Source organism: Colius striatus, chromosome 16, assembly GCF_028858725.1.
Source record: "Colius striatus isolate bColStr4 chromosome 16, bColStr4.1.hap1, whole genome shotgun sequence".
Classification (NCBI taxonomy): domain Eukaryota; kingdom Metazoa; phylum Chordata; class Aves; order Coliiformes; family Coliidae; genus Colius; species Colius striatus.
This window is the reverse complement of record NC_084774.1, coordinates 8,544,152-8,570,642: the sequence shown is the minus strand read 5'-3', so window position 1 is coordinate 8,570,642 and position 26,491 is coordinate 8,544,152. Positions and strand designations below refer to the sequence as shown.

At 63.3% G+C, this 26,491-nt stretch overlaps 4 protein-coding genes across 5 annotated transcripts; all 4 read left to right on the top strand.

Annotated features, from left to right (window-relative positions):
- The first annotated feature begins 133 nt into the window (after positions 1-133).
- Positions 134-904, top strand: LOC133626991 (laforin-like). The gene has a single exon (XM_062009443.1). The coding sequence runs from the start codon at positions 134-136 to the stop codon at positions 902-904; it is 771 nt and encodes a 256-aa protein (XP_061865427.1).
- A 1,109-nt stretch (positions 905-2,013) lies between these two features.
- Positions 2,014-8,717, top strand: C16H20orf96 (chromosome 16 C20orf96 homolog). Its single transcript, XM_062009441.1, has 10 exons — positions 2,014-2,148; positions 2,317-2,434; positions 2,775-2,878; positions 3,404-3,562; positions 3,971-4,070; positions 4,363-4,520; positions 4,646-4,747; positions 5,640-5,723; positions 5,987-6,102; positions 8,594-8,717. The coding sequence occupies exons 1-10, from the start codon at positions 2,014-2,016 to the stop codon at positions 8,715-8,717; spliced, it is 1,200 nt and encodes a 399-aa protein (XP_061865425.1).
- A 905-nt stretch (positions 8,718-9,622) lies between these two features.
- On the top strand, positions 9,623-12,261 carry REM1 (RRAD and GEM like GTPase 1). The gene is made up of 4 exons (XM_062009069.1): positions 9,623-10,095; positions 10,252-10,334; positions 11,394-11,598; positions 11,708-12,261. The coding sequence occupies exons 1-4, from the start codon at positions 9,717-9,719 to the stop codon at positions 11,983-11,985; spliced, it is 945 nt and encodes a 314-aa protein (XP_061865053.1). The 5' UTR covers positions 9,623-9,716; the 3' UTR covers positions 11,986-12,261.
- Positions 12,262-16,037: 3,776 nt separating this feature from the next.
- HM13 (histocompatibility minor 13) lies at positions 16,038-26,194 on the top strand. Of its 2 annotated transcripts, XM_062009072.1 has the most exons (13): positions 16,038-16,232; positions 17,196-17,294; positions 18,393-18,475; positions 19,331-19,419; positions 20,189-20,274; positions 20,378-20,503; positions 21,093-21,150; positions 21,738-21,821; positions 21,998-22,034; positions 22,903-23,005; positions 23,500-23,585; positions 25,138-25,324; positions 25,854-25,938. In XM_062009072.1, the coding sequence occupies exons 1-12, from the start codon at positions 16,041-16,043 to the stop codon at positions 25,286-25,288; spliced, it is 1,194 nt and encodes a 397-aa protein (XP_061865056.1). In that variant the 5' UTR covers positions 16,038-16,040; the 3' UTR covers positions 25,289-25,324; positions 25,854-25,938. The 2 variants fall into 2 exon arrangements, with proteins under 2 accessions (XP_061865056.1, XP_061865055.1); XM_062009071.1 differs by lacking the exon at positions 25,138-25,324 and having other exon boundaries at positions 25,854-26,194.
- The last annotated feature ends 297 nt before the right edge of the window (positions 26,195-26,491 follow it).

The window sequence follows — 26,491 nt, the reverse complement described above, 5'->3', positions numbered from 1 at the left end:
GCCCGCCGCTACGCGCCGCGCCGCGCCGCCCCCATTGTGCGGAGCGGGCGGCGGCGGGGCGGGGCGCCGGGGGCCGCGCCGGGGCCCGGGGGCGCACGGCGGGGGCGGCTCCGCCGGGGCGGCGGCCGCGGAGATGCTCCGGAGGAGCCCCGGGCAGACCCGGCGTTGTCCGGCTCGGGGATGCTCCGTAGCGGTCTGCTCCGGGGATGCTCCTGGATGTTCTGCACCGGCCTGGGGATGCTCCGCACCGACACGGGGACGGCTCCGCGCCGGTTCGGCGACGCTCCGGGATGCTCCGCACCGGTCCGGGGATGCTGCACGCCGCGGGGGCTCGGCACGGCACGGCCCCGCCCCGGGGGTGTTTCGCTGGTGGAGTCGGCGGCTGCTTCGGTCGGGCGCGGTGCGGGGCCGCTGCGGCGGGTCGGGGGTGCGCGGGGGCGGTGCGGGCAGCCCGGGAGCTGCACACCCCCTCGGTGCCGCTCTTATAGCCGCCGCCGCTCCGCCCCCGGTAAACACCGGCGCGCCGGTTCTGTCAATGGGAGGCACCGCCCCCCCCCGCCCATTGGCCGCGGGGCGGGGGGAAATATCCGCGTCCGCCAATGGGCGCCGTGCGGAGAGGGGTTGCTGGAGAGAATGGCAGGGCGGCACGCCCCGGTACCCCCGGTACCGCCGGTACCGGCGCCGCGGCACCCCAGCAGCGCCCGGCGCCTCCGCCGCAGCGGCGCAGCACCCCCGGCACCTTCTCACGTGCGTCCGGGAACCCTCCGGTACACACTGGCGGGATGCTCCAGCTACTGCCTGCACCCGCTGCTCCCTCGGTCTGGTCACCCCGGTGTCCCCGGTGCCCCCAACCCCCGCACGTGGCACCAACGGCAGCTCCCCCCCACCGGCGTGGGGAGGCTGATGCCTCCGTGCATGTACCCGCCCCCCCCCGCCCCAGCGGTGTCTCCCGGGGGTTCGGTGGGTCACACAGGGGACGAGCGGGGGGTGTGGGGGGGGCGGCCCCGGCGGTGCCACGCGCGTGCCCTTGTCCCCGTGTCCCCCCCCCCCCAGGCCCCGCCCCCGCCCGGCCGCGCCCCCTCGCGGCACCAATGCGGCGGCACCAATGCGGCGGCGGCGGTGCTGTTGCCGCGGTGACCGGGGCCGCCCGCCAGGGGGCCGCGCCCATTGGCCGCCGCCGCCGGACCCGCTCCCATTGGCTGCGCCGCCGCCGCCAGTTGCCGTGGGAACAGCGGCGCCAGCGCGGCCCCCGGCGGTACCGAGCGGCACCGGCAGTACCGAGCGGCATCGAGCGGCCCCCGGCGGTACCGAGCGGCACCGGCGGTACCGAGCGGCATCGAGCGGCCCCCGGCAGCACCGAGCGGCACCGGCGGCACCGAGTGGCACTGGCAGCACCGGGCTGCACCGGCGGCACCGGCGGCGTCGAGCGGCACCGAACAGCACCGAGCGGTACTGGCGGTACCGAGCGGCACTGAGTGGCATCGAGCGGCACCGAGCGGCATCGGTAGCACCGAGCAGCCTGCAACAACCGCGGGGCACCAGCACGGCCCAGACACCGCGCACCCGCTCGGCCGTTCCCCCCGGCACATCAGGCTTCGCGCGGCGGGGACCGGCCGAGTGCACGTGGCCCGGCAACGGCCGCAACGCGGCGGGGCCCTGAGGCAGCCGTTCCCGGGCACGCTGCCGCGACGGCTTCGCTCCAGCCACAGCCCTGCCCGGTGCTACCGCGTCCTGACCTACTGACACCGGGCCCGGCCACCCCACGCCGCCCCGCCCCGGTGGGTCCCGCCCCGGTGGGTCCCGCCCCGGTGGGTCCCGCCCCTCTGCCCCCGGGATCCTGCGGGGCGGAGATGGCAGGGGGCGGAATCCCTCGTGCTGTCGCCATGGAAACCGGCGCGGGGCATCCCCGGGGGTACCGGGGGCTCAGCGGAGGGCAGGGAGCAGGGAAGGGCTTCCCCAGGGGGCAGGGGAGGCGGGCGAAGGGGCTTCCTTCCCGGTGCCGTGGCCCCGGGGATGGCGCAGCCTCTCGGCCCGTGGGCACAGGCGGGGCTGTGGGGCTCAGCTGCCATCGGGCTGTGCTTTCCCTTGCAGAGCCTGCGCGGGGCGGCTGCGCAGGGCCCCGGCACCATGGAGCTGCTCAGGGCGTCGGTGAGTCCCGTCTTCCCATGGCAGCCAACGCGGGTCTCACACAGGCCTGAGCCTCAGGGACAAAGTGGCTCCTGGGAGTCTCTGGGGAGTGGGGTCACGTCAGAGAGGTCTCTGCCCACAAACCTCTGACTCCCCGTCTCTCCTGTGCTGCCGTTGTGACGGGTTTAGGATCGTGGCAAACAGCAGAAGGCAGAGGCAAAGGAGAGGAAACCTCCAGCCCACAGAGTGACTCTGCCTCAGCTCACCAGTGGGGACAAGAAGAAGAAAGGGGAGAAGCAGCAGCCAGGTCTGGGGAGATTCCCTTCCACAGCACCTTCTGCAGGAACCCCCTGCTTTGGGCTGGGAGACCAGAGACAAGTACCCCAAGGAGAGTGCTGGGAATAAAGGGGGATGACTAGGAAAGGGCAGGGAGTGCTTTGCAGGCTCAGCTCCCGGGCTGCAGCTGCGTGCTGGGGCTGCAGGCTGGAATTCAGCCTCTCAGCCATCCTTTGTGTTCCCCTCAGCCACACACCAGGCGAGGGCAGGCGTGAGGCGCTGGAGCTGTGGAGCGAGCCCAGGCCTCGGGGGTTTGTTGTTTCACCAGTTGCATTGATGTTGAGTCAAAAAAACCCCACCTTTGTCTTCAGAGACATTGCCACCCCAAGAGAAGCACAGGAGTTTTGCTCAGAGGAAAGCAGCTGCCAGGAAGGCTGAATTAGCCGAAGCCTTGGAAGAAATTGAAGTTGCCACGGTACGTGCCACAAGCATCCACGGCTGGGCTGTAGGTGGTGAATCCACAGGCACCCTCTGCCTTCATGGAGCAAATTCTAGCGGTCTGACTCACTCTTGCAAGATGGCATGTGTTTATTTATTCATACACAGGAGGTGATTGTGCTGCTCTGCTTCGTGCTGCTGAATTCTAACCTTGATGTTGGCTAGGGAGAAAAATTAAGAGAAACCAAGAGAGAGCTCAGACTGTGGCAGTGGGAGGGGTGAGATTTAGGAAATGAGACCCCCTTGGAAAAGACTGTCAGTGTCAGGTTCTCTCAGTCTGGGAATGAGAAGGCTGAGGTACACGTCTGTAGGCTTTTAGCAGGTGAAAGATGGTTGTACAAGAAAAAGAGGTGGCGATGCTGTGGCTGGTGTGAGGGACGTGGGAGCAGGGCTGTGCTATGTGGGGAATGTCAGCTGCAAGGCTGCTCTCACCCTGGGACAGGAACGTCCTGGGGACAGCAGGGGATGAGAAGGAAACACTTTGATCCCCAAACCCTCACAGAATCTCATCAACCTGAAGAAAAAAGCCGTGCAGGAGGTGCAGGAGCACAGCGCCTGCCTGGCAGAGAGCAACCGCCGCCTGCTGAGGCACATCCAGCACACTGACCACAGCACTGCCCGGCGAGCCAGGGCCCTGCTGCAGCACTACGAAGAGCTCCAGGTGAGGCCGACAGAGCGAGTTCGGCAGAGCTGCCCGTTACTGGTTGGTCCTGGAGGAGGGGCAGGGGCTACCCGGCCCCTCCCGCTGCAGCCGCAGCCTCGCGGTGCCGGGGGAGCTCTCTCGTGCCCAAAGATCCCCTGAGCTTTGTTCCCATCTTTTAAAGCCGTGAGAGCACCCTGACTTTTAACCATTCCAAGCAATAGTGGTCGCCCCTGTTAGAGCCCGAATCCATCCCTCCTGGTGTCCTCAGCTCCAGCTGGCTCCTGAAGCACTGCTCTGCTCCCCAGCCGTGAGCTCCTCTGTGCTGTTAATGCAAGTGACAGCACGTGAGAGGAAAGTCGGGGACGGTGCCAGGGGATGTTTCTGAGCTCTGTGGAATGAGCAGTGGCTGGATTTCCCCCTGTGCAGAGGGTGAAGGCAATGGTGCAGACCTGCAATCAGAACCAGCTGGACATGGCAAGGGCAGAGCTCCAGGACATGGAAAACACAATGGAAGAGAACCTGAGAAGTGAGTTGTTGATGCAGCTGTGAAATGCAGCCTAGGCAGCTGTGTTACCTTTGCTTTCCATCTCACTAGGTTAAAGACACTGTGCTGATCTTGTAAATGTCAGTTGCATTTCTGAAAACGAATCCCCTCCTGTGTGGTGGGGGGAAGCTCCCATCAGCCTGGCAGGAGGGAGGGAGGGAGCCCCGTGGCAGCAGCGCCCCTGCCAGGGCCAGGAATGCAGCACAGGCTCCTCAGTGAAGGAGCAAGGCTCTGGAAATCCTGGTTGAGACTCTCTGGTTTGACTTTCCACCAGAGCTGCAGCAGCAGCTGGATGAGGCCACGGGGAAGGTTGAGGCTCTCCAGGATGAGCTCAGCGTCCTGCGGGCCTCCAGCAGCGGGCAGGGTCCGGAACAAGCCGACCAGCTGCTCCTCCTGCAGCACAGCATCCAGAGCCTGAAGGAGCAACAGCAGGTTGGGACCTCGCCCTCCCTGCAGTGCTGCTGGAGCCAGGAGGAGAGGGAAGGGGGGAGAGAAAGCAGTTGTTATCCTTCCCAAGGCTCCTGATGCTTCTGTGCATTGCTCCCTGCCCTTCTCAGGGGGAGATAGAGAGGACAGAAGGAATGTACAAGGCCATCCTGAAGCAAATGAAAGCGAAGGCACGAGCAGAGCAGGAGGCACTGCTGCAGAGAGTCCTGGAGGTTTGTGGAGTTGCTGTGATGTCCCAGTGAGAGGGATCAGTCTTTGGGAACTGGGAGACAAGGCAGGGGCTGCCCTGTGTTGCCCATGAGCAATAGCACAGCGTGGCCAGTGCTGAAGGGATCCCAGAGCATCACTGCTTCCCTCGCTGAGTCAGGCTGGGAGGGGACACGGGAAGCACCTCTGAGCTGCTGCTGTAGTCTGATGTGTTGAAACACTCTCAGACTCATTCCCAAGAGCGTGCTGTGCAGAGGTGAGGTGCTGTGACCCCCCCCCATTCACCCTGCTTTTACAGCCCTTGCTGTTACAGCCCCTGCTTCAGTGCAGGATTCAGGGAGCTGCTTTGCTAATTGGCCGTGACACGGCTGTGGCAGCTCACATGTGCTCCTAATGAATTCCTGAGGAAATGAAACCACAGGCAGCACCACAGAGCAGGGCCTGCTGCCCTTCTTCCCAAAATAGGAGGGACTCTGGCTGCACAGTTCCTGTTGTGTGCTGGGCTCAGCGCTTGCCCTGGCTCAGCAGTCTGAGAGCATGAGGAAGATATTAATTACTGCCTCGTTTGCAGGCTGCTGTGGGGCTGAGCTGCTGTGGGGCTGAGCTGCTGTGCCCTTTTACAGGTGGATTGTGAGCATGGGTGATGGGTTACTCAGACAATATTAATAAGCTTTCTCTGGGAAACTGAACTGGGTCTCTGGAGTCCCTCAGTCTCATGCCACGATCAACACAATGTCACCTCAACATCAGTCCCTTGCTCAAGCTGGAACCCAGATCATGTTAGAGCAGAAGGAGTGGTGTGTCTGGAGCAGCAGCAGCACCCAGCGGCAGCAGGGCCTCCTGCTGGTGGGTGCTGGGGGGTTTCCTCAGCTGCTTTTCCTCCCTTCACCCTCACAGGAGACGTTGCTCCACCAGGATGGCCTGAAGCAGATGGTGGTCAACAACCACATTCTGCGACGTGAGGTCCTGCAGCACAGGCAGGTGAGTGGGCAGGGGAAGGGCTGGCACAGGGCACAACAGGGCAGCTCAGCCCTCAGCCCAGCCCCTCACAGGGTCTGTCAGCCTTGGGGCACTGGGGGCAGGACATCCCAGCACCAGCAGCCCAGAGGTATTTCAGGATGCCTGGTTGGGGTTTGACTTGCCCCAGGGATGTTTTTTAGCTCTGCAGATTGCAAACATCTCCAACACTTTAATTCCTGCTTCTGTTGCAAAGGAAAGGACTCTTAGAAATGTTGTTCATGCAGATTGTTAAAGACCTGGAGGAGGAGATTGGTGAGCTGAGGAGAAGCATCCGGACACTCCGCCGGAGCACGAGAGACCCCCGAGAGCTGATCTTCACCGACCTGCTCCACAGCCCAGCGTAAGGCTGGTCCCTGGGCACACACAGCCCAGCATAAGGCTGGTCCCTGGGCACACACAGCCCTTTTCTGTGGCCTGGGGCTGCAGCCTCCTTGGCACTGAATTTCCACACACACCTCTGTTAAACCCACACCCAGCCTGGGGTATAAACCCACAGTCAGGTTGGGTTCTGCTCAGGAAGATGGCTGCAGGGTCTCGTGCTCCTGCCTAAGAGCAGCTGAGGATTGGCCACAACTCAGATACTGATCCTGGGTCACATCACATCTCCCTTCTGGGCTCCCCTTGGTGCAGCCTGGCAGTGGAGGCTGGAGGTGGCTGCAGCTGGGGCCAGCAGAGGCCATTGTGCCTCCACTGACTGTTGTCATTATTTCCTCATTATGGTTGGGAAACAAAACTGAAGGAAGGAGAAGGCTCAGGAGGAGCCTCCCTGTCAGGGCAGGTGCAGCCCCTCTGGAGCTGCAGTGCTGGTGGTGTGACACAGCCCTGGCACCAGTGAGAGCAAAGCTAAGCAGCCATTTCCCTCGTGTCACAAAACATGTTGGTGGCATTGCCTGGCAGAAAAAAAAAAGGCCAAACTGGTTTCTGGCTCATTGCTCTTCCCTGCCCCAGTTCTCTGGCAGCGAGTTGCCTCCTGAGTGGAGGCTGTGGGTAATCCCCACTCCTGCTTACCAGTGTGTGCTGTGCTGGTACTGGGTCTCCCTTGGTGGAGGTGGGGAGAAGATCCCAGGAATTCTGAGCTCTCCTTCCCAGAGACAGACCCAGAGGGGCTGCAGCACCCCCACAGCCAGCTGGGACAAGGCTTTCCCCCCACACACAGGCAGGGCAGGCTGGAGGCCAGTAGAGCCCCTGTCCCAGGGCTGTGGGGGGTCATCACAAACACCACAGATGCTTTTGAGCCACTGAGGTGCCTGAGCTTTCTGTGCTGTACCCCTGCCTGGGGGTACAAACCTGAGAAAAAACAGGCCAAATATGTTTAAATCTGGAGTCTGCTCCAGCCTGAAGGCTGCAGTTGTGTGCAGAGCAGTGTTTGTTCACAGCTGCTGCCTATCCACACTGCCCTGGGCAGCGAGGCGGCGGGTGAGGCTGCTGCAGGTGCAGGAGCCCCTCACTCCACACCTCACACACACAGCAGGTATTTTACACCAAACCCTCCCCTGGGATGAGCACTGGCTGCTGCAGGCTCCAGTTTTGAGCTGGAAGGCAGGTGTGGCTGCAGAGCTGCAGAGGCAGGAGCAGGAGGAAGGGCTGGGCCGTGGGGCAGAGCGGCCTCGGGCAGCTCCAGGGATTCTGATTGAACAAAAATGATCAAAAAAGGGAATTAATTAACCTCAACAGCTGGTGGGGCTGAGGTTGCTGAGGGTGGCTGGGAGAAGAGTTAAAAATAGCAGGAAGGCCCAAGTGGAAAGTTTCTGCAACATCACAAGTCAGGCATTTGGTGCTTACCCGCCCTGACAGGCAGCAGCCCGTGCCAGAGCCCTCTCCCTGTCCCTCAGCCCTTTCCCACTGACCTCCCTGCAGCTTTTCACACGGCTTCACCAACCCTTTGGAGCTTTTTTCTGTTTCCCCCCCTAATTAACCCTTTGCATCCAGACACCAGCTTTGCTTCTAGAAAGAGCTGAATGTGCCAGGAGCTGCCTTCAGGCCCGGGTGGGAGTGTGGGACTCATGCTGAGCCCAGGGGAGGCCGGGGCCTGCGGGAGCTGTCAACCTGAACACTCCCAGCTACGTCCCAGTTTCTCCTCATTACAAATCCTCTCCCTTCAAGGGACCCCGGGGTGGATTTCAGCAGCAGCCTCCTGCTCTGCACTGGGGGCATCTGGATGCACAGTTTGTCCTGGGCTGAGACGGAGATGGATGAGCGCGGCGCTGAGTGAGCCCAGCTCGCTCTGCTTGTCCTTCTGCGAGAAAGCAGATGTACCTGCCTGCTCCCATGGGCTGTCTCAGCTTCTGTTTGTCTTTCAGGACAGTGAGGGGCCGATTTCATTCCTTCCCCTCTCTGAGCCCCAGGGGCTGGGTCTGGCTCTGCCTCTGTGGGGAGGCCCAGCAGCGCCCAGGCTGCCCTGCAGGGATCAGACAAAAGGCCAGTGTAAGACAGGGCTGTGGGGCAGGGCTCAGGCTTGCAGATCATTTCTTTTGTGGTTAGTGGCTGGGGCAGACAATGAAGGGTGAGCCAAAAATGAAAGTAGTGAGCTAGTCAGGCAGGGCTCTGGCTCGTGCTGAGCAGGGGCTGTGCACAACAACCCTCATGCAGTTTTAAAGGGTTTTCTGATGCTCCCTCAGCTCCTCACTTTGTCCTGTGGCCCCAGAACAAGTGTCTGGGCCCTTCCCGACGAAAACCAGTTCCAGACCATGGGGACACAGAGAGGACAGGGCAGCTGTGCAGGGTATGGGGCACCTCTGAGTTGCTTCACCTCCTGGCCCTGAAGCAGCCAAAGCACAGCAGGTTATTCCTGCCCTTTGATTTGCCCTTCAGAACTCTCTTCTCTCTCTCAGGTGGACCAAGGGGCTGGACACTGAGGGGCTCCTCACCATCCCCACTGAGGAGTCACCACTCATGGGACACAAAGCTCCTCCTTCCCCATCAGCACCCTCCATCCCAGCCTCAGGCACTCACTGATGTGGTTACATGGTACAATAAAGGTGTTCCAATTACTTTGGCCTACATGGGCTGTGCTCTGGGCTGTGCTGTGCTCCTGGGCTGTGAACCCCTGGGAGAAGCACACAGAGAGCTCAGTCCCCACAGCTCCCAGGGAGGTACCACCAGCCCTCCTGCACTTGCATCCTGACCTGTCCCCTTCACTCTGGAGTGGTTGAAGTGTCTTCTCCATCACTGGGAGGGGGGTTCTGGGCCTGGCCTTGCTGCTGCCAGACCCTGCCAGCACACCCAGAACTGGTGTCCCAGTGTGGGGTCAGACTGGTGCCCACACAGAGCCAGCACTTGGGCAATTTGGTACCAAGTGATGCTGCCACAGCACCAGCCAACAGCTTCCAATAAACCCAGCTCCGTGCCCGGCCCGTGCCCAGCGGGGCCATCGCCAGCTCCTGGCAACGGTGCTGCGGTGTGTGCGGGGAGGGGCTGAGTCGGGGCTGAGCTCCCAGCGCAGCGCAGCCCCCCCGGGCACCCGGCACCGCACTCGGCTCGCTCCTTGCCTGGGGAAGCATCGGGGCCGTGCGCTGCCCTGAGACGGGGCCGGTGCCGGGGGGAGCACGGCCGGGGGTCCGGAGGGCGCGGGGGGTCCCGGCCGAGCCCCCGCCCGCGGCAGCGCATCCCGCACCGGCCTCCCGGTGCCACCGCCATGTCCCGGCTGCTCCCCGGCACCGAGGGGACGCACCCCGGGGGGAACGGGTCGTTGTCCGGCATCGGGAGCCTCGCGGGGACGCCGAGGACCGTGCGGGAACGGGGCCGGTGCGGGCGGGAGCGTGTCCGGCGGGGGAGGGAGCGGGCGCGGCCAGGGGGGCTCCTCCTCCAGGGCTTTATAGCCCGGGCCGGGCGGCGGCGAGTCTGTCCCGGGGAAAGCTGTGCCCGAGCTGCCGCGGCGCTCGGACGGGCACCGGCACCGACTGACACCGGGACTGACCCCGGGAACGGGGCTACCGGGGCCTCTCCCAGCCCTCAATGACCCTGAACACGCAGCACGGGAGCAGGAGCCCGCTGCGGAGGAGGGCCAGCACCCCTCTGCCGCGGCCGGGGGCGCCGGGGGTCGCGCCGCGGGCCGAGCCGTCTCACCGGCAGCTCGGTCCCGCTCACCCGCAGCTCGGTCCCGCTCACCCGCAGCTCCGTCCCGCTCACCCGCAGCTCGGTCCCTCAGCGTCCGAGCCCGGCGGCAGAGCCGCGGCACCCCGGGGCAGCTGCTCCTCGGGCTCGTCGGGCTCCTCCGGGCCCTGGGACCCCCTGTACCGCGTGGTGCTGCTGGGTGACCCCGGGGTGGGCAAGAGCAGCCTGGCCACCCTCTTCGCCGGCGTCCAGGAGCGGGATGTGCTGGAGCAGCACAGAGGTGGGTGCTCGGCGAGGAGCGCGCTGGGTCGCCGTCTGCAGCAGGCAGGGGCTGGGCTGCACAACTGAGGTGCAGAGGAGCCGTGTGCCGGGGCCGGGGTGGGCGCTGGGTGCCGGGCAGTGCCGTGCCAGCCCGGCTTCTCCTGTCGTCTCGCAGAGGCCGTGTACGAGCGCACATTGTCCGTGGATGGCCAGGAGACCACGCTGCTGCTGCTGGACACGTGGGAGCCCGAGCAGCGGGTACGGCGGGGCTGGGCTGGGCTGGGCTGGCTGCTGCGGGGAGCTGGGATGTCCCTGGGGCACATTGGGTGGGCACAACCACTGCTTCGGGACATCTGGGCTCCTTGGAGCTCCCCGGGGTTTCCCGGCTGTGTCTGGGGCTCACCACAGAGCTGGACACGCACAAGACAGGGGTCACGTCTCTGGATGCCTCTTTGCCCAACTTCCCCTGGCATGGGAGGGAGGCTGCCCACTGTGTTCTTGCTGGTGAGGCACCATGAGCAGAGGGGCAGGTGGGGAGGGGTGCGGGGGGCTGTGGGGAGGGAGAGAAGTCCCAGCCAGTGTCCAAATGCATGGAAATGGTTTGAGACTGGGGCTGCAGGAGTCAACTGGGCAGACCCACGTGAGACAGTGATGCCAGCCAGGACATGTGCTTTAGCAAGCTGAGGGGTGGCCCTGAGAGCCTGGCATGGGCATTCCTTCCACGCAGCACACAGAGGAATCTCCTGGGCAGCAGTGCCAGCGCTGCTGTAGCTGCCTCCCTCAAAATCCTCCTTTGCCTCCCTCCATGCATCCAGCATTGGCCCGTCCCAGGAGTGTGATGGGGGTGGCCCCTCAGGCTGTGAGCAGGGGCACATTTTGAGGATGCATTCTGCACTGTCTGGAGATGCTCCAGCACAGTAACACCCCCACAAGAGCCCTTCACTCCCACTGTTGTTTAACCCCTCCCTGCCTGGCAGAGACCGGTGCTTGGTTCACACAGGACACTGCACCCACACTGCTGGTGTTGTGTGGCTGGGGGCAGCTCCAGGAGGTGCCACCTCAGCCCCCCTGAGCCAAGCTGAGCCCACAGCCACAGCTTGTTGCTAAAGAAGGAGGAAACACTCCAACACCCCCAAAATCTGCAGCTTTTAATCCTCATATCATGAATGGGGCCGCATGTCTTCTGCCCACAACGGCAGGGTCAGGGGGGCGCGCTGGCAGGTCGGTGATGGGATGCTGTGCCACCCCCTGGCAGCGGTCAGGGCTGCCAGCAGCCCCCCGCAGAGCAGTGACATCCCGTTCCCCGTGTGCTGGCAGGGGGAGCAGAGCTGGCGCCGTGGGCACTGTCTGCAGGTGGGCAGTGCCTATGTCATCGTCTACTCCGTCACCGACCGCGGCAGCTTCGAGAGCGCCTCGGAGCTGCGGATCCAGCTGCGCCGCGCGCGCCAGCCCGAGGACGTCCCCGTCATCCTGGTGGGCAACAAAACCGACCTGGTGCGGTGCCGAGAGGTCTCCATCGAAGGTGAGCGTGGGGTGGGGTGTGCCGGGGGCGCTCCTGTGCCTGGAGCTGTGTGCCCTCGTCCCTGGAGGTGCCAGCGGCGCCGTGCCCGCTCCCTGCCCTTCCCTTGCAGAGGGCCGCGCCTGCGCCGCCGTGTTCGACTGCAAGTTCATCGAGACGTCGGCGGCTCTGCAGCACAACGTGGACGAGCTGTTCGAGGGGGTGGTGCGGCAGATCCGGCTGCGCCGCGCCGGCCAGGAGTCCCACCCGCACCCTGCGCCCGGCCAGAAGCGCAAGGAGAGCCTCACCAAGAGAGCCCGGCACTTCCTCGACAGGCTGGTGGCCGGGAACAGCAGCAAAGTGGCTCTCAAAGTCCGCTCCAAGTCCTGCCATGACCTGTCCGTGCTCTGAGAGCCTCGGCCGTCCTGTCCCACTGCTCGGGGGATGGGGCACGACGCTGCTCTCTGCCGGCAGCGGGGCCGGCGGCTCCCTGCAGAGCCCAGACAGGGCCAGAGTGCTGCTGAGGCCGTGCAGCTGTTTCCAGCGGTGCTGAGGGATGCTCGGGGCGCTCTGGATGCGGCCACTTCTCCTGGAGGAGCAGGGCTGAGTCCCCTGAGCTGCAGCCACGGAGCAGGGGGTGGGACAGGCGCCTGCGCTGGGGGTGGTGGGTTCTGGGTTCCAGACTCTCCTGGGGAGCTGGAGGTGAGGGGTGGCTGTGCCCTGGAGTGGGGCTGCAGGCAGGGCTGGGGGCTGGCAGGACTGTGCCAGGTCCCGCTTGTGGTACCTTTGCAAGGCAGCAGGGACTGTGCCAGGTCACCACAGCGGTGTCCACCCCGAGAAGCCTGGCTGGGGAGAGGGGCCTGGGGAGCACCAGCAGCACAGAGATGGCCCCCCCGGCCCCTCTTTGTGCCACCGTGTCTCACCAGCGCCGGTGTTTCTCAGACTGAGGTGTTTGTGCTGTCTCTGTACTGGTGCAGCGGGGAAACCCCTCCATCCACAGAATAAACTGCATCAGGGAGCTGCTGGTCTCTGCTGGGTCCCTGCTGTGGGGACCTGTGTCCCTGCACTGCCGCCGAGGAGCTGCCTCCTGCTCCAGCCAGGCCCCAGCGAGCTCCAGCTGAAACATCCCAGTGCAAGGGGAGCCTCTGTTCCCTTGGGCACCCCTGGTGAAAGTCCCAGCTGGTCGCAGCATCTTCCCCTGTGATGGCAGAAGCCGTGCCCCACCCGCAGCTCTGCAAAAAGCCTCTGGGAAGGGCTGAGCTCTGCAGGCTTCGGGCGGTGAGCAGCGTGGGAGCTGCATCCCGGGCAGGGAGCCGGGCACTCGGGAAGGGGCCGGGAGGCAGAGCCGGGAAGGGACGTGCAGGGCTGCAGCGATTGACCCGGCGCAGCGGGGAGGCTCCGCGGGTTGTTTTTAGGCTGCGGGCGGCCGGGCTGCCGGGGGCTGGCGGCTCAGCAGGCGCCGTGCCAGGCAGGAGCAGCGATGTTTCCCCCTCCCCAGGTCGGGTCGGGAGTTTCCGCTGGCTCCGTGGCTCGGGCGTGGGGAGCCGCTGGCCGTGAGCGACACCGAGGCCCGGAGACGGGGTCAGCGTTGCAAAGGGGAGATGGGGCAGCACCCCGAGCGCGTGGGAAAACAACCTCCCCGCGGCTGCGAGTCCCAGCGAGGGTTCGTCCCTGCCGGCCCCGTCCCCAGGAGCAGGGAAACGCGCTCCGGCTTCTCAACCACTCGCTGAGCTGTTGGCGACCGGGACCCTGCCCTGCAGCTCCGCACCCCGGGGGCTCTGCCCTGGGAGCTCCCCGCACCCCGGTTCCCGCTGCTGCCGGACGTGATGCTGCGGTTCGCCCATCACCGGGGGCTGCCCGCTGCCGCCGGTCCCTCCCGCAGCTGCAGCCGCTTCCCTGCGCGGGGCGGGGGGGGGACGGAGCACGGGATGGAAAGTTGGCAGCCGGCAGAGAGGGGAGTGGAAAGAATGAGCTCAAACGCAGAAAAATGCGTCCGCGCTGGAGGGTGGGAGGAGAGGCCAGGGGGGCACGGCGAGGCGCTGGGAAAGGGAGGGAGGGAGGGAGAGGAGGAGGCGCTGGTGGGGGCCGGGGGCTGCCTGTGGCCCCCAGCCCCACACCTGGGGTGGGAAGAGTTTGAGCTCGGTGGCCCCAGACCTCCCCAGTGCCAGTTGTACCCTGATGGCCACGGGCCCCTGTGCCAGCCGCTCCCCAGGGCTGTTTGCCCCCACACCATTGCCTTGTGCCGTCAGAGCTGGTGTGTGCTGCTCTGCTCACTGCCAGAGGGACAGGGGACCTGTCTGGCTGCTGGCCAGGGGGGGCTGGCACTGGGATACCATCCCTATGAGCCCCCCCAGCCCTCCCCACACACTAGTCCTACTCCAACAGGCTATGAGGACACAACTGGGACACAACGAGGACACAACTGGGACACAACTGGGACACAACCAGGACACAACTGGGACACAACCAGCCACTCGAGCCCTTGGTCCCAGCAGGACAACGAGCCTGGGGCCTGTTTCTCGTTCTGCTCTAACAACCCAGCCCCTGCCAGCCCTCACTCAGGGCTCTCAGAGGTTCCAGAGCTGTGTAACCAGATAAAAGAACAGAGAAGACAGGATCAAGTGGTGTGTTCCAGGCACAGATGCAGAAGGGCTTTGTGGTTAGAACTAAAGATAGTGCTGAGCAAAATAAACCTCTATGGACTCAGGACACACACATTATCCTCACAAAGGATGTCCTGGAATAAGTTTCTCTGCCTGAGGGGGTGAGACCATCATCAAGAGGTTGATGAGGCACTGAATACACATGACTTGGTGACTGTGCCTTGCATCAGCAGCAACTCCATGGGGAGGGCCTTGGTCAGTGCTTGGACACCAGAAAGGTCTTTTCCAACTGAAATGAGTCTGTGATTCTGTGGTTTCCTTACATGTCTGGCTCATTAAGGACTGTGTTCCTGAAGCAGGATGAGAGCCTGATGAGGATGGAACCCTCTGCCCTGCCAGCTGCCAGAGGCAGGATGATGGTTCACTCAGTCTCCACACCGAGCAGAGGACTCATCAAACAGAGATTTGGTGTAACTGGGGTGCTGGGTGTCCAGGCACACACACAGTGAAGCCCTGTGTGGCTCAGGGTGCAGATGGGCTCATTGCACACGGGCACAGACCTGCTCTCAGACCCCCGCTGAGGGGCCGTGTGTGGGGCTGGGAAGGGGGTCTGCAGTTGTGCCGTGGTGCCAGGCAGCAGCGTGGGGAGCAGCAGGGTGAGGGCACGCTGCCTGCCTGGCTGCCCACTGCCCGCCCAGCTGCCCACTGCCCTTCCTGCCCAGCTTCCCTCTGTGGGAGCAGCGCAGCAGGGACAGGCCGGTGTCCTGGGCAGGAGGCCAGTCCCGCAGAGAGGGGCTCCCAGGAGGCTTTTCCATCCACCCCCCTGCCCGAAACACCAAGCTATGAATCATCCCTGCTCCTGAAATAGATTCTTGGGCTTGTTTTGGTTTGTGTTTTTGAAAAAGGGATGAAAACATCCTAATAACCCACAAAACCCTTGGTGTGTGCTGCAGCCCCTTCCCCTGCCCGCGGCTCAGAGCTCAGCCACAGGCAGCACCGTTGCACCCTGCCCTCTCTTTGCCCTCAGTGGTGCCTTTGCCTCTCAGCAGCATCTTCATGGGGGCTGTTAGTGGCCATGGGCAGGGTAGGAGTGGGACCAAGGGAGGCACAAGGAGGGCCCTGGGAAGAGAAGGGCAGGAAAGCCCAGGGCTGGATGGAGGGAACACCTGGGACATCTTGAGCCCATGTTGGCTCTGGGGGCACATCTGGAATACTGTGTCCAGTTCTGGCCCCTCAGTTCCAAAAGGACAAGGAGCTGCTGGAGAGAGTTCAGAGCAGGGCCACCAAGGTGATGGAGGGGAACATCTCCCTTGTGATGAAAGGCTGAGAGAGCTGGAGCTTGGAGGAGCCTGAGTGGTGAGCTCAGCCATGTCTCCAAGTGTCAGGAGGCTGGAGCCAGGCTGTGCCCAGTGACAGCCAGTGACAGGACCAGGGGCAACGGGCACGAGCTGGAACAGAAGAGGTTCCAAAGGCACACAAGGAAGAATTCCTTCGCTGTGGAGCTGAGGGAGCCCTGGCAGGGGCTGTGGAGGCTCATCTCCGGGGCCACTCCAGCCCCCCTGCACGGGTCCCTGTGTGCCCTGCTCTCGGTGCTGCTGCTCTGGCCGGGGGGTTGCACTGGAGGAGCTTTGCAGCCCTTGAGGTTCGGTGACCGTGTGGCTGTGGCCAGGGGAGCTGGGGCCCGTGTCCCGCGGCGGCTCAGGGGGCGCAGACCCGTGTGTGCGGGGACACAGGATCGGGCCCCTCGGCGCGCGCCGTCTCCCGGCGACGCGGCCGCGGGCGGGCGGGGGCGTGGCCACGGGCGCGTGACGCACTTCCGGCCGGCAGCGGGACGTGTCCCTGGCGCGCGCGGGCCGGAAGCGGATGGCGCTGGCAGCAGGCGCCATGGAGGAGGCCGCGGCGCACAACGGCAGCGCCGGCGCCGGGGCTCCCGCGGCCGCCCGCCCGCCAGCCACCCCCGAGGGCATGGCGCTGGCTTACGGCAGCCTCGTCCTCATGGCGCTGCTGCCCATCTTCTTCGGAGCGCTGCGCTCCGTCAGCTGCGCCAAGAGCAAGGTACCCCCGGGGCTGCCCCCCCCACACCCGCTCCCCCTCAGCCCAGGCCCGGCGGCTCCCGGAGCTTCCCCCTCAGCCCGGGCCCGGCGGCTCCCGGAGCTTCCCCCTCAGCCCGGGCCCGGCGGCTCCCGGAGCTTCCCCCTCAGCCCAGGCTCGGCCCGGCGGCTCCCGGGGCTCCCCCTCAGCCCAGGCCCGGCGGCCCTCCGCACTCGCCCCCGAGACCCTCTGCGGTCTCCAGGCCTCGGTCCCCGCTGTGTGCCTCGGTCCCAGGAGAGCGGAGCGGCCGGGCCCCGGCGGGACTGGGCATCCCGGGTCTGGTTGTGCCGGGGTGTTCTCCGGCACCGATGTCACCATCCTGATCGATTCGGCTGCCGCAAGCCTCATGGCTGCCCCTCGTACTCGTGCGGGAGCTGCCGGAGGTGGGAGGGCTCGGCGGCAGCTTTGTTCCCCTGTCCTGCCCCTGCAGCTCCTGGGAGGGGATTATTTTACACAGTCTGATGATTCCTGGTTTTTAAAGCCCCTTGTCTGCCCTTAAGCCTCATGTCAGGGGACTCTGATGGTTTTGGGGGGGCTCCTGGCATCCCCAGGTTTATAAATGTGAGGCTTTTGAGCACAAGGATCGTCCCCAGAGCAAGGTGAGGGACAGAAGGGGAACTGGAGAGCGGTGTCCTTGGGAAGGTGCTGCCATATGGTGTGCACAGATGGGGAGGGAGCCCAGCAACCCTCTGAGCAGGGGCAGAAGGGAACTGTGCCAGGGCAGAGCTGCTTTTTCCCTTCTCCAAGAGGGAAAAAAAGCTGTAAGTGGTGGCAGCCCTGGGACAGAGGAGTGTGAGCTTTGCTGCTTCCATGTCAGGCTCAGCTGTGGCCCAGCCCCACCTCCTGAGAGCCCGTGGGGACCCTGCCCCTCTCACAGCTGCCACCCTTCACCTCCTGATGCACTCCTGTCCTCTCCTTTCCCCCCAGAACTCCTCAGACATGCCGGAGACCATCACCAGCCGCGATGCCGCTCGCTTCCCCATCGTGGCCAGTTGCACCCTGCTGGGGCTCTACCTCTTCTTTAAAGTAAGTGAGGGGTGGCTACTGATCCCTGCCCCCCTCCCTGTCTGCTCAGGAGCTTCCAGAGTGGGTCTGACTCGATTTTCTTTTTGGCCAGAAAGTGACTAAGGCTGCAGGGCTGGAGCTCCTTGGTGTCAGCACATGGGGCACCTCAACACTCCCCCAGGCTGGCACAGCATGGGAGCAATCACAGCCCCTTGCTGCAGAGGTTGGTTCTGGAGAGCTGCCGGTTCACTCCTGAGCTCTATGGGCAAAGACTGAAAGCAGAAGGTGCCAGGGGCTGCTGCCTTGTGCCCCTTGCTGTGCTCCCCACACTGTCCTGGCTGCAGGCCTGGGGTGTCACTGTCTCCTGCCAGGCAGAAGGGTGCTCCTGGCCAGGGAAAGAGGTTTGAGGTGCAAAGTTGATAATATTTCAGTCCACAGTCCCTTCCCTGCCCATTGCAGTTACTGTGATGAAATAGTGTGGCATCAGGCCCAGGGCAGGGATTGTCCCCTGTGCTGGGCCCTGGGTAGGCTGCAGCTCCAGGGCTGTGCTCAGTGCTGGGCCCCTCACTCACTGCCACAGGAACACTGAGGGGCTGCAGCATGGCCAGAGCTGGGGAAGGGGCTGGAACACAAGGATGCTGGGGAGGGGCTGAGGGAATGAGGCTGTAACAATGGTTTTTATCATCTGCGACCTGCCACGATTCCTATCCCAACTTCCCACACCCAGGAGAGCTTGGAGGGCCCTGGAGTGCCCTGTGCTGTGCTGCCAGGCTGTGATTTGCAGGGCAGGGCTGTGTTGGAGGGCAGGAGTTCTGTACCACCTCCCAGAATCAGAGCAGGCTGTGCTGGGCTGCAGTGCTGGCTCTGCAACCCACGTGCTGGGGATGCTCTGTCCTCCTTTCTGCAGCACAGGAGTTGTTTTTTGACCCCAGCAGCTCACAGGCCCATTGTGCTTGTTCCAGGAGCACGTGGCTGGTGCCAACACCTTCCCCAGCAGCAGTGCAGGAATGTGGGTTATCCCACCTATCCTCATCTCCCTGGAGCACCACCAGCAACCTGAAGGGCTGCAGATGTGGAGGCTGCTGCTGTAACTAACCCCTCTCTGGCTTTCTCCTGCAGATATTCTCTCAAGAGTACATCAATCTTCTGCTTTCCATGTATTTCTTTGTGCTGGGGATCCTGGCCCTGTCCCACACCATCAGGTACAGTGACCTGGGGGTACCTGAGGCTGCCCACTCTGCCAGACAGTGGGGTGCCCAGTGTCTTGGGAGGGTTCTAGAGCGTCTTTACCTCACAGCAGAGCCAAGTCCCAGCTTTTAGGGTGTTGTCCTGTGGCAGTGTGAAGAGCCCAGAGCGTGCTGTGAGCCCTTCCCTGTGGAGGAAACAAAGTCTCAGGGATCCTGGTGACCCAGTGCCCTGTACAGCATCACAGTAGAGCTCAGGGGGGTGTGGGTGCCCACCATGGTGGGACAAGGCCAGCTGACCCTGGGAGGGGTGGCTGGCACAGCCCTTGCTGCTCTGTGGAGGGGAAAGCTCCTCAGCACCCCCATTCCCCTTATTGGGGTGGCTGAAACAGGCAACTGGAGCTCCCAGGAGCGTCCCCAGCCTCTTGCTGCATGGCACAGGGTGCTGAAAGCTCAGGCTGTTTCAGTAACTGAAACACTGAACCTGGTTTCCTGTTTGCTGAGCTCTGGGGACCAGCTGCTTTCCAGGGGCTGTTCCACAGCCCTTCTGTGTGCCCAGGGGGCTGCTGGAGGGCACCTGCTGTGGTCTCTGCTGGGTCTTCCCTTCTTGCTGGTGATGCTCTGTGCCTCTTGCCCTGGAGCATATGTGGGGACTGTCCTGTGTGGGCACATCAGACCTCTGAGAGGGCTGAGGGGCTGTGTCTGTGGCTTGGTGGCTGTAGCTGGGCCTCCTGCCAGCCCCTGAGCTGGTATTGCCCTGTCCTGGGGGTGTGTGGGCTGGTGGCTGTGCCCTGATGCTGTCACACAGAGCTGCTGGGCAGGGTGTCCCAGGGGGGGTCTGTCAAACTGCTCTCTCTGCACCTCTCATTTCAGCCCCATGATGAACAGATTCTTTCCTGCAAATTTCCCCAACAAACAGTACCAGCTGCTCTTCACCCAGGGCTCCGGGGACAACAAGGAGGGTACGTTGGCTCGTTGCTCACTGAGCCCTCGAGTGCTTTCTGCCTTTACTCCTCTGGTTCTTTCCTCACCTGGTATTCTGACCTTCAGCCCACTGAAACAACCTTCTCCAAGATGTGCCTCTTGCTGCCCTGCTCTGTGCTTCTGTGGACAGTGTCCCTGCAGGGCTGGAGCTGCCCTCTGTGTCACCTCACACAGCTGACGCTCTCCCTCTGTGCTGCCTCTGCCTGGCAGCAGCCCCACAAAGCAGTCCCAGGGTGCTGGAGGAACAGGGCTGTGGCTGGTGGAAGATCCACTGCCTGCCTTTAAGCTCCTTTGGTAGCACAGTGCTGACTCTCTCATGCTGCCTGAAGTGACCTGATTCAGATCTGGGGTGGAAGATGCTTTGCTACATATCCTGCCCTGTAGCTTTCCCAGCTAGGGAACACTCCTAGTGACACCACCAGGAGTTAACTGAGGCAGGAAGAGGGAGAAGATTTGCCTCTCCCTGCCTTAGACAGTGGCTGAATCCAATTTCCTTGTTGACAGAAGGCTCCCATCTGCTCTCCATGTGGCAGGCTCTGGCTGGAGGAGAAGGGCTGGGCTTGCCAGGGCTCACATGCAGCTTGCAGGCGTTTACCAGGGGCTGGGGCAGGTCTGTGGGTGCAGGCCCCTGGTTTAGGACCCCAGTGCTGAGGTCTGTGCTGGGGCAGTGGCTCACCCTTGCCCGTGCAGGAAGGGGAGCTGCCCAGGCTGCCCTCAGTCTCACTTCTTTGTGTTTTTGCTCCACAGAAATAGTGAATTACGAGTTTGACACCAAGGATCTGGTGTGCCTGGCCCTCAGCAGCGTCGTGGGCGTCTGGTACCTGCTGCGCAAGGTGAGCGAGGCCCAGGCTGGGCTGGATCAGCCCCTTCAGGGTCCTGAGGCTCCAGCTCAGCACCTGCAGCAGTACCCAAAACTCCCTTTCCCATCTTTCTCAGCACTGGATTGCCAACAATCTCTTTGGGCTGGCCTTCTCCCTCAACGGGGTGGAGCTGCTGCACTTGAACAACGTCAGCACTGGCTGCATCCTGCTTGGGGGCCTCTTCATCTACGACGTGTTCTGGGTAAGGGGGGCAGGGGCACCACAGGCCTGGCACACGGGTCAGGCAGGATTTCCACTCCTCAGCCCAGGGGGATGTGTTGGGGATGGTGACACAGTCAAGCAGAGGCAGAATGTGGCTCTGCAAGTGTGTTTTCTTTTCACCTCTGGCTTAGAGAGCCCAGGGCTGGGAGGGATCTCTGTGGGACTGTTGCAGGGCAGCTGGGTCTGCACCACACAGTCAAGCACAGAATCATTTTGGTTGGAAGAGACTTGCAGCTCCTGGAGTGCACCACTTCCCCTCACCCTGCCAGCCCAGCACTACCCCACAGCCCTCAGCACCTCAGCTCCACAGCTCTGGGATCCCTCCAGGGCTGGGCACTCCCCCAGCTCCCTGGGCAGCCTGGCACAGGGGCTGACACCCCTCTCAGGGAAAAAGCTCTCAGCCTCCTCCAGGCTGAGCACTCCCTGGGCCTCCCTGCAGGGGGCGGGTACTGGGCTCACTTCCAGGACTGCTCTGCCCACAATTCAATGACTCCAGGCCCTGAGGTGAGGCTGTAGCTGAGTGTCCCTGTGCAGCTGTGCTCACCCCTGACTCCTCTGCTTGCCCTCAGGTCTTTGGCACCAACGTGATGGTGACAGTGGCCAAATCCTTCGAGGCCCCAATAAAACGTGAGTGGGTGCTGCCCTGTGCTGGAGGAGGGGCTGGCTGTTGTGTGTCCTGCCCCTGCCCTGTGCTGGAGGAGGGGCTGCCTGTTGTGTGTCCTGCCCCTGCCCTATGGTGGAAGAGGGGCTGTCTGTTGTGTGTCCTGCTCCATCCCTCTACCTCCTGGGGCTGGCTCCGAGGGTGGGATGTGTGCAGGAGGATTCCTGCTGCTGGCCTCTCGCACTGCTGCCACCGAGGGAGCTGCAGGCAGCTGGGCTGAGCTTCTGGAGGGGAATGGTTTGCAGAGCCTTGAGCTGGTTGGGTTGTCCTGCAGCCCCTGAGAGTGGGAGTTCACCTCATTAAAAATCCCCACAAACAAATGAAGAGCTGCAACCAGGCAGCAGGAAGGATGAATTTCTGCTGTTGTGGAGCACACAGGGCTTTGGGGTTGAGACCTGCACATGGGGCTGAACCCAAACCCCTCACTTTCCCATCCCAGAGTTGTCCCAGGAAGCAGAAGCCAGGAGCTGCAGAGAGGAGGGGGCTGAGGGCAGGGCCTGGGGGCTGCTCAGACACCCCCATCCCTCACTGTTCCTCTCTCTCCCCCTGGCAGTGGTTTTCCCTCAGGACCTGCTGGAGAAGGGACTGGAGGCCGATAACTTCGCCATGCTGGGTCTGGGAGACATTGTCATTCCAGGTGAGGACACAGGGGGAGGCTGTGGCCGGGATCCCCGGCAGAACGGGCTGCGGGGGGTCTGGGGGTCTCTCCCCTGTGCGGGGGCTGTGGCTGTGGCTGCTGCCACCAGAGGGCGCTGTGGGCCCGGCCACGGCGCTGCTGCGGGTGCTGCCCTCACCCTCCCCCTCTCCCCGCAGGGATCTTCATTGCCTTGCTGCTGCGGTTTGACATCAGGTGAGGGGGAGACGGGGGGTCTCTGGCACGTTGGGTCGTGCAGGGTGTTTGAGCTGCTTTGGGAGAGGAAGAAAGGGAAGGGGAAGGCAGAGTGCAGTGGTGTGGGGTCTCCACAGCCTGGCCTGAGGGTGTGGGGAGCAGCTCCTGGAAGGGCAGCCCTGAGCAGGGCTGGCTCTGGGGGTAAGTCCTGAGCGTGGGGGTGAGCTGTTGGAGCTAAGGGGGTGTTTCTGGATGCACATCAGGGCAGGGAACATGGAAGAGCCCCACAGAGCCTCACTGGCTGTGGGCACTGGGGAGGGAGGAGAGAGCCGTGCCACAGAGCTGACGTGGGACAGAGTCAGGAGTGCTGGCACCTGGGGAGAATGCAGATGGGTGCCTGGAAGTGCTGGGTGGGTGGTTGGCAGTGCTGGTGCCTCTGGGCTGATGAGGGAGGCAGCTCCTTGCTGCCCAGGGCCTGTCCTCACCACTGAGTGTAGCCTTCAGTGCTTGCTCCACCCCGGAAGGCTGGGCTGGGGCTGGTGGCCCTGTTGCTGTTGCACAGACCCTCTGCTCTGTGCCAGCTCTTCCAGGTGTTTCCACCCACGTCCTGCCTGCACCTGCTGGGACTCCCAGTTCCTGCAGCCTGCCCTGCCACTGAGCACACCGTGCTGAGAGCAGGTTCCCGTACTTCCCCTGGGAAAGTGGGACTCTCTCCCTGGGTCCCAGCACTGGTTCCTCCCCCTCCAGTAGCCTCCCAGCAGCAGGATCATGTGTCTCCTTCCCTTCCTCAGCCCCTCGTCCCCATCTGGACCTGGGGAGATGGCTGAGAGTGCTGGGCCAGCTCCATCCCAGCCCTGAGGTCACTGGGCTCTGCTCCCTTTTCTTACAGCCTGAAGAAGAACACGCACACGTATTTCTACACCAGCTTTGTGGCCTACATCTTCGGGCTGGGCCTGACTATATTCATCATGCACATCTTCAAGCACGCCCAGGTGAGCTGCACAGCCCTGGCAGGACACACCAGCCTGGCCACGAGGCTCCTGCAGTGTGCCAGGAAAAGAAAGGAGATGCATTCCTTCTGCCTCTGCTTTTCCAGTGCCTGTCTGTACTTCCCCAGCCCAGAGCCCTCGTGCCTGGCTGAAGCAGAGGCCTGTTTTGAGGAGAGGCTGGTTCTGGCAGCTGTGTTTCCAATGGCAGCGCCCAGCCCTCTGGTTTTGTGGCTCTTTGCAGCCGAGCTGTCCCTGGAGAGCAGTGGGAGCCCAGGGGGGCTGTCGCTGCCCTGCACAGAGGCTCTCCCTGGGTCCTCACAATGTGGGGTTTGTGCTGCTGCAGCTGTGACTGGGCTCTCAAAGCTGTTTCCTGAGGCATTAACGCTGAGCAGCACCCAGCCAGGTGCTCTGGGCGCAGGGGTGACGGGCCCAGCTCAGCCCACACCCGTCCTCAGGGCCGAGGGCTGCGTTGGGCTGACTCTCTTTGCTCCCCACAGCCTGCTCTGCTCTACCTGGTCCCCGCCTGCATCGGCTTCCCGCTGCTCGTGGCCTTGGCAAAGGGAGAAGTAACTGAAATGTTCAGGTGAGCCTGGGCCGGGGCTGCAGGAGCCGTTGTGCTGCTGGGGAGTGCAGATGTTCCCACGTTCGGGCACAGCTGGAGGGCTGGGCTGTGCTGGGCAGGCCCCAGCTCCAGCTCCGTGTCTCCACACGCTGCCAGGCAGCTGCTGGGATCCTTCCCGGCACCGTGACGAGCCCCTGGCAGAGAGGGGAGGGCGGGAACCACACACCTGGAGCCCAGAGACTCGGCCATTGTGTCCCAGGGCCCGCGGGTGGGGGAGGAGGGGGCGGGATCCAGCTGCGAGTGAGAGCAGCCAGGGCTGGTTCCAGCACATCCCAGCCTCCCGCTGGCTCACAGCTCGCTCCCTGCCCCAGGGCTGTGGCTGCAGAGCAAGGGGGCTGTGCTGTGCTGCTGGCCTCCAGCCCTTCTGACAGCCTGCCCTGCTGCAGGCAGCTGCCTGGCTGCTCTCAGGGAGCAGCTCTGTCCCTCTGAGCCCTGCAGCGGGGCCTGACCAGCCTGGCAGCAGTTTCTCTGCAGTGCTCCAGGACGGGCTCTGACTGGAGCAGAGGAAGGGAGGGAACGACTCTGTAACTCCCTGACAGGGGGTTGTGGTGAGGTGGGGGTTGGTCTCTGCACTAATAGATGACAGGACAAGAGGAAAGGGGCTCAAGTTGCCCCAGGGGAGGTTGAGGTTGGAGCTGAGGCAGAGCTGTTTCCCTGAGAGGGGTGTCAGCCCCTGTGCCAGGCTGCCCAGGGAGCTGGGGGAGTGCCCAGCCCTGGAGGGATCCCAGAGCTGAGGTGCTGAGGGCTGTGGGGTAGTGCTGGGCAGGGTGAGGGGAAAGGGTGCACTCCAGGAGCTTCAAGGGCTTTTCCAGCCTTTGAATGATTCTATGAGCACCCATCCCAAAGCAGGGCTGTGCTCCCCCCAGTCTACTTAGAGGGAAACCAGCCCCTGACTGGGTGCCCTTTTGGCCTCCTTCTCCTCCCTGGGAGTCGTGGGGTTGTGTGTTCCCAGCTGGGCCGGCTCCTGCTGCACCTGCCCTGGCCTCCTTTGATGTTGGCTCTGTGGGTCGCTGCTGCAGGCGATGGGTGTCCTGGGATCGTCCTTCCTGTGCACCTGGGATCCTGCAGCCGCTCTGACTCACCCCACAGCCACCCCCCTCCCACCCAGGAGCACACAGTCACAGAGTCGGGGGGTGGGAAAGGCCCTGCAGAGCTGCTGCAGCCCCAGCCCCTGCTACAGCAGGTTCCCCTCGCTCAAGGGGCTCAGGAACGTGTCCAGGGGGGTTTGGGAACATCCCAAGAAGAAGCCTCCACACCCTCCCTGGGCAGCCTGGGCCAGGGCTCCCTCACCTCAGCACCAAAGGACTTTCTTCTCCTGTGCCAGGGGAGCTGTTTGTGTTCCAGCACTGGGCACCACAGAACAAAGACTGGCCCCATGCTCCTGACACACACCCTTTATGTACTTCTAAGTGTTGCCGAGGTCCCTCCTCTGCTTTTTCACTCTCTTCCCTCCCCTCTCCTTTCTGTCCTTGTCTTTCCCCCTTTCCCCTGCTGCTTCCTCTCTCTCCTGCAGCTATGAATCCTCTGCTGAAATCCTGCCACACACCCCACGACTCACCCACTTCCCCACGGTGTCGGGCTCCCCGGCCAGCCTGGCTGACTCCATGCAGCAGAAGCTGTCGTGTCCCCGGCGCCGCCGGCAGCAAAGCCCCAGCGCCATGTAGCAACCGCCCCGGTGCCCTGTCTGTCGCTCTGCCCAGGTAGGGGCTGGTCCTGGCTGCCCCTTCCCTGGGCACAGGCAGGGTCCTCCTTCTCCTTCTCCTTCTCCTTCTCCTTCTCCTTCTCCTTCTCCTTCTCCTTCTCCTTCTCCTTCTCCTTCTCCTTCTCCTTCTCCTTCTCCTTCTCCTTCTCCTTCTCCTTCTCCTTCTCCTTCTCCTTCTCCTTCTCCTTCTCCTTCTCCTTCTCCTTCTCCTCCTTCTCACTGTGATGGCTTTTCTCCCACTCTTTGGGTCTGTGAAGGGGCAGAGGGGGTGAGCTCTGCCCTGGTTCTGTGCCACTGGAAGGCAGCACTCCAGGGTTGCTTTAGCCTGGGCCCTGGGGCTGGTGCCAGGGTTTGCAGCCAGAGGAGTGAGACCCTGGGCCAGGGCGATGGTCTCACTGTGGCTACCCCCTCTAACTGGCCCCATGGCACCAGGGTGGCTGATGGTGCTCTGGGAGCTCAGACACAGATCTGTCCCCAGAGAGGGTCTGGCCCTGCTCACTCCTCCCTCTTGTCCCTCTCATCCTCAGCTACGAGGAGAGCTCAACCCCCAAGGAGGTGCCAGGGGCTTCCAAAGAAGAGCCGACAGAAGCCTCCAAGAAGGAGAAGTGACCTTGTCCCCGGGCCGAGCCCGGCAGCGCTGGGCTGGGCCCCTCCAGCCCCTCTGCCAGTGACAGACCACGAACCAATTGTGCAAGAGCATCGTGTTGTGTGTGTGGGAGCAGCCGCCCAGGTGGGGTATCGATGTGTGCCACGTTGCCCCCCTGCCCCTGCCCGGGCAGCTCCTGGGGCTGGGGCAACCACAGACCCGTTTTTAAATTTTGTATTGTGCGTTTGCTTTCTCTCATATTAAATTGTGTTGAAGGAAGAAGCTGGGCCCGGGCTGGCAGGGCTCGACTGGGCCGGGCTGGGCTGCCAGCTGAAGGATCGATGCCTCCTCCTCCTCCCCCGTGGGGCCGTTGGCCGTTGTTTGGCTGCTTCCAAGTGACCCTCCCCTTCCCCCTCCCACTCCTCCAGCACTCAGCCATCCCCTGGCCGCCCTCAGCCTCCCCCCCCCCCCCTTCTCTGCAGCACCAGATTTAGAGTCTCTGAGCCCCTGGTGGGTTTGAGCTTGGGGTCTGGCCCCGCTGTGGGATGTGTGAGTGGGGATCGGGGGGCAGGAGCAGAG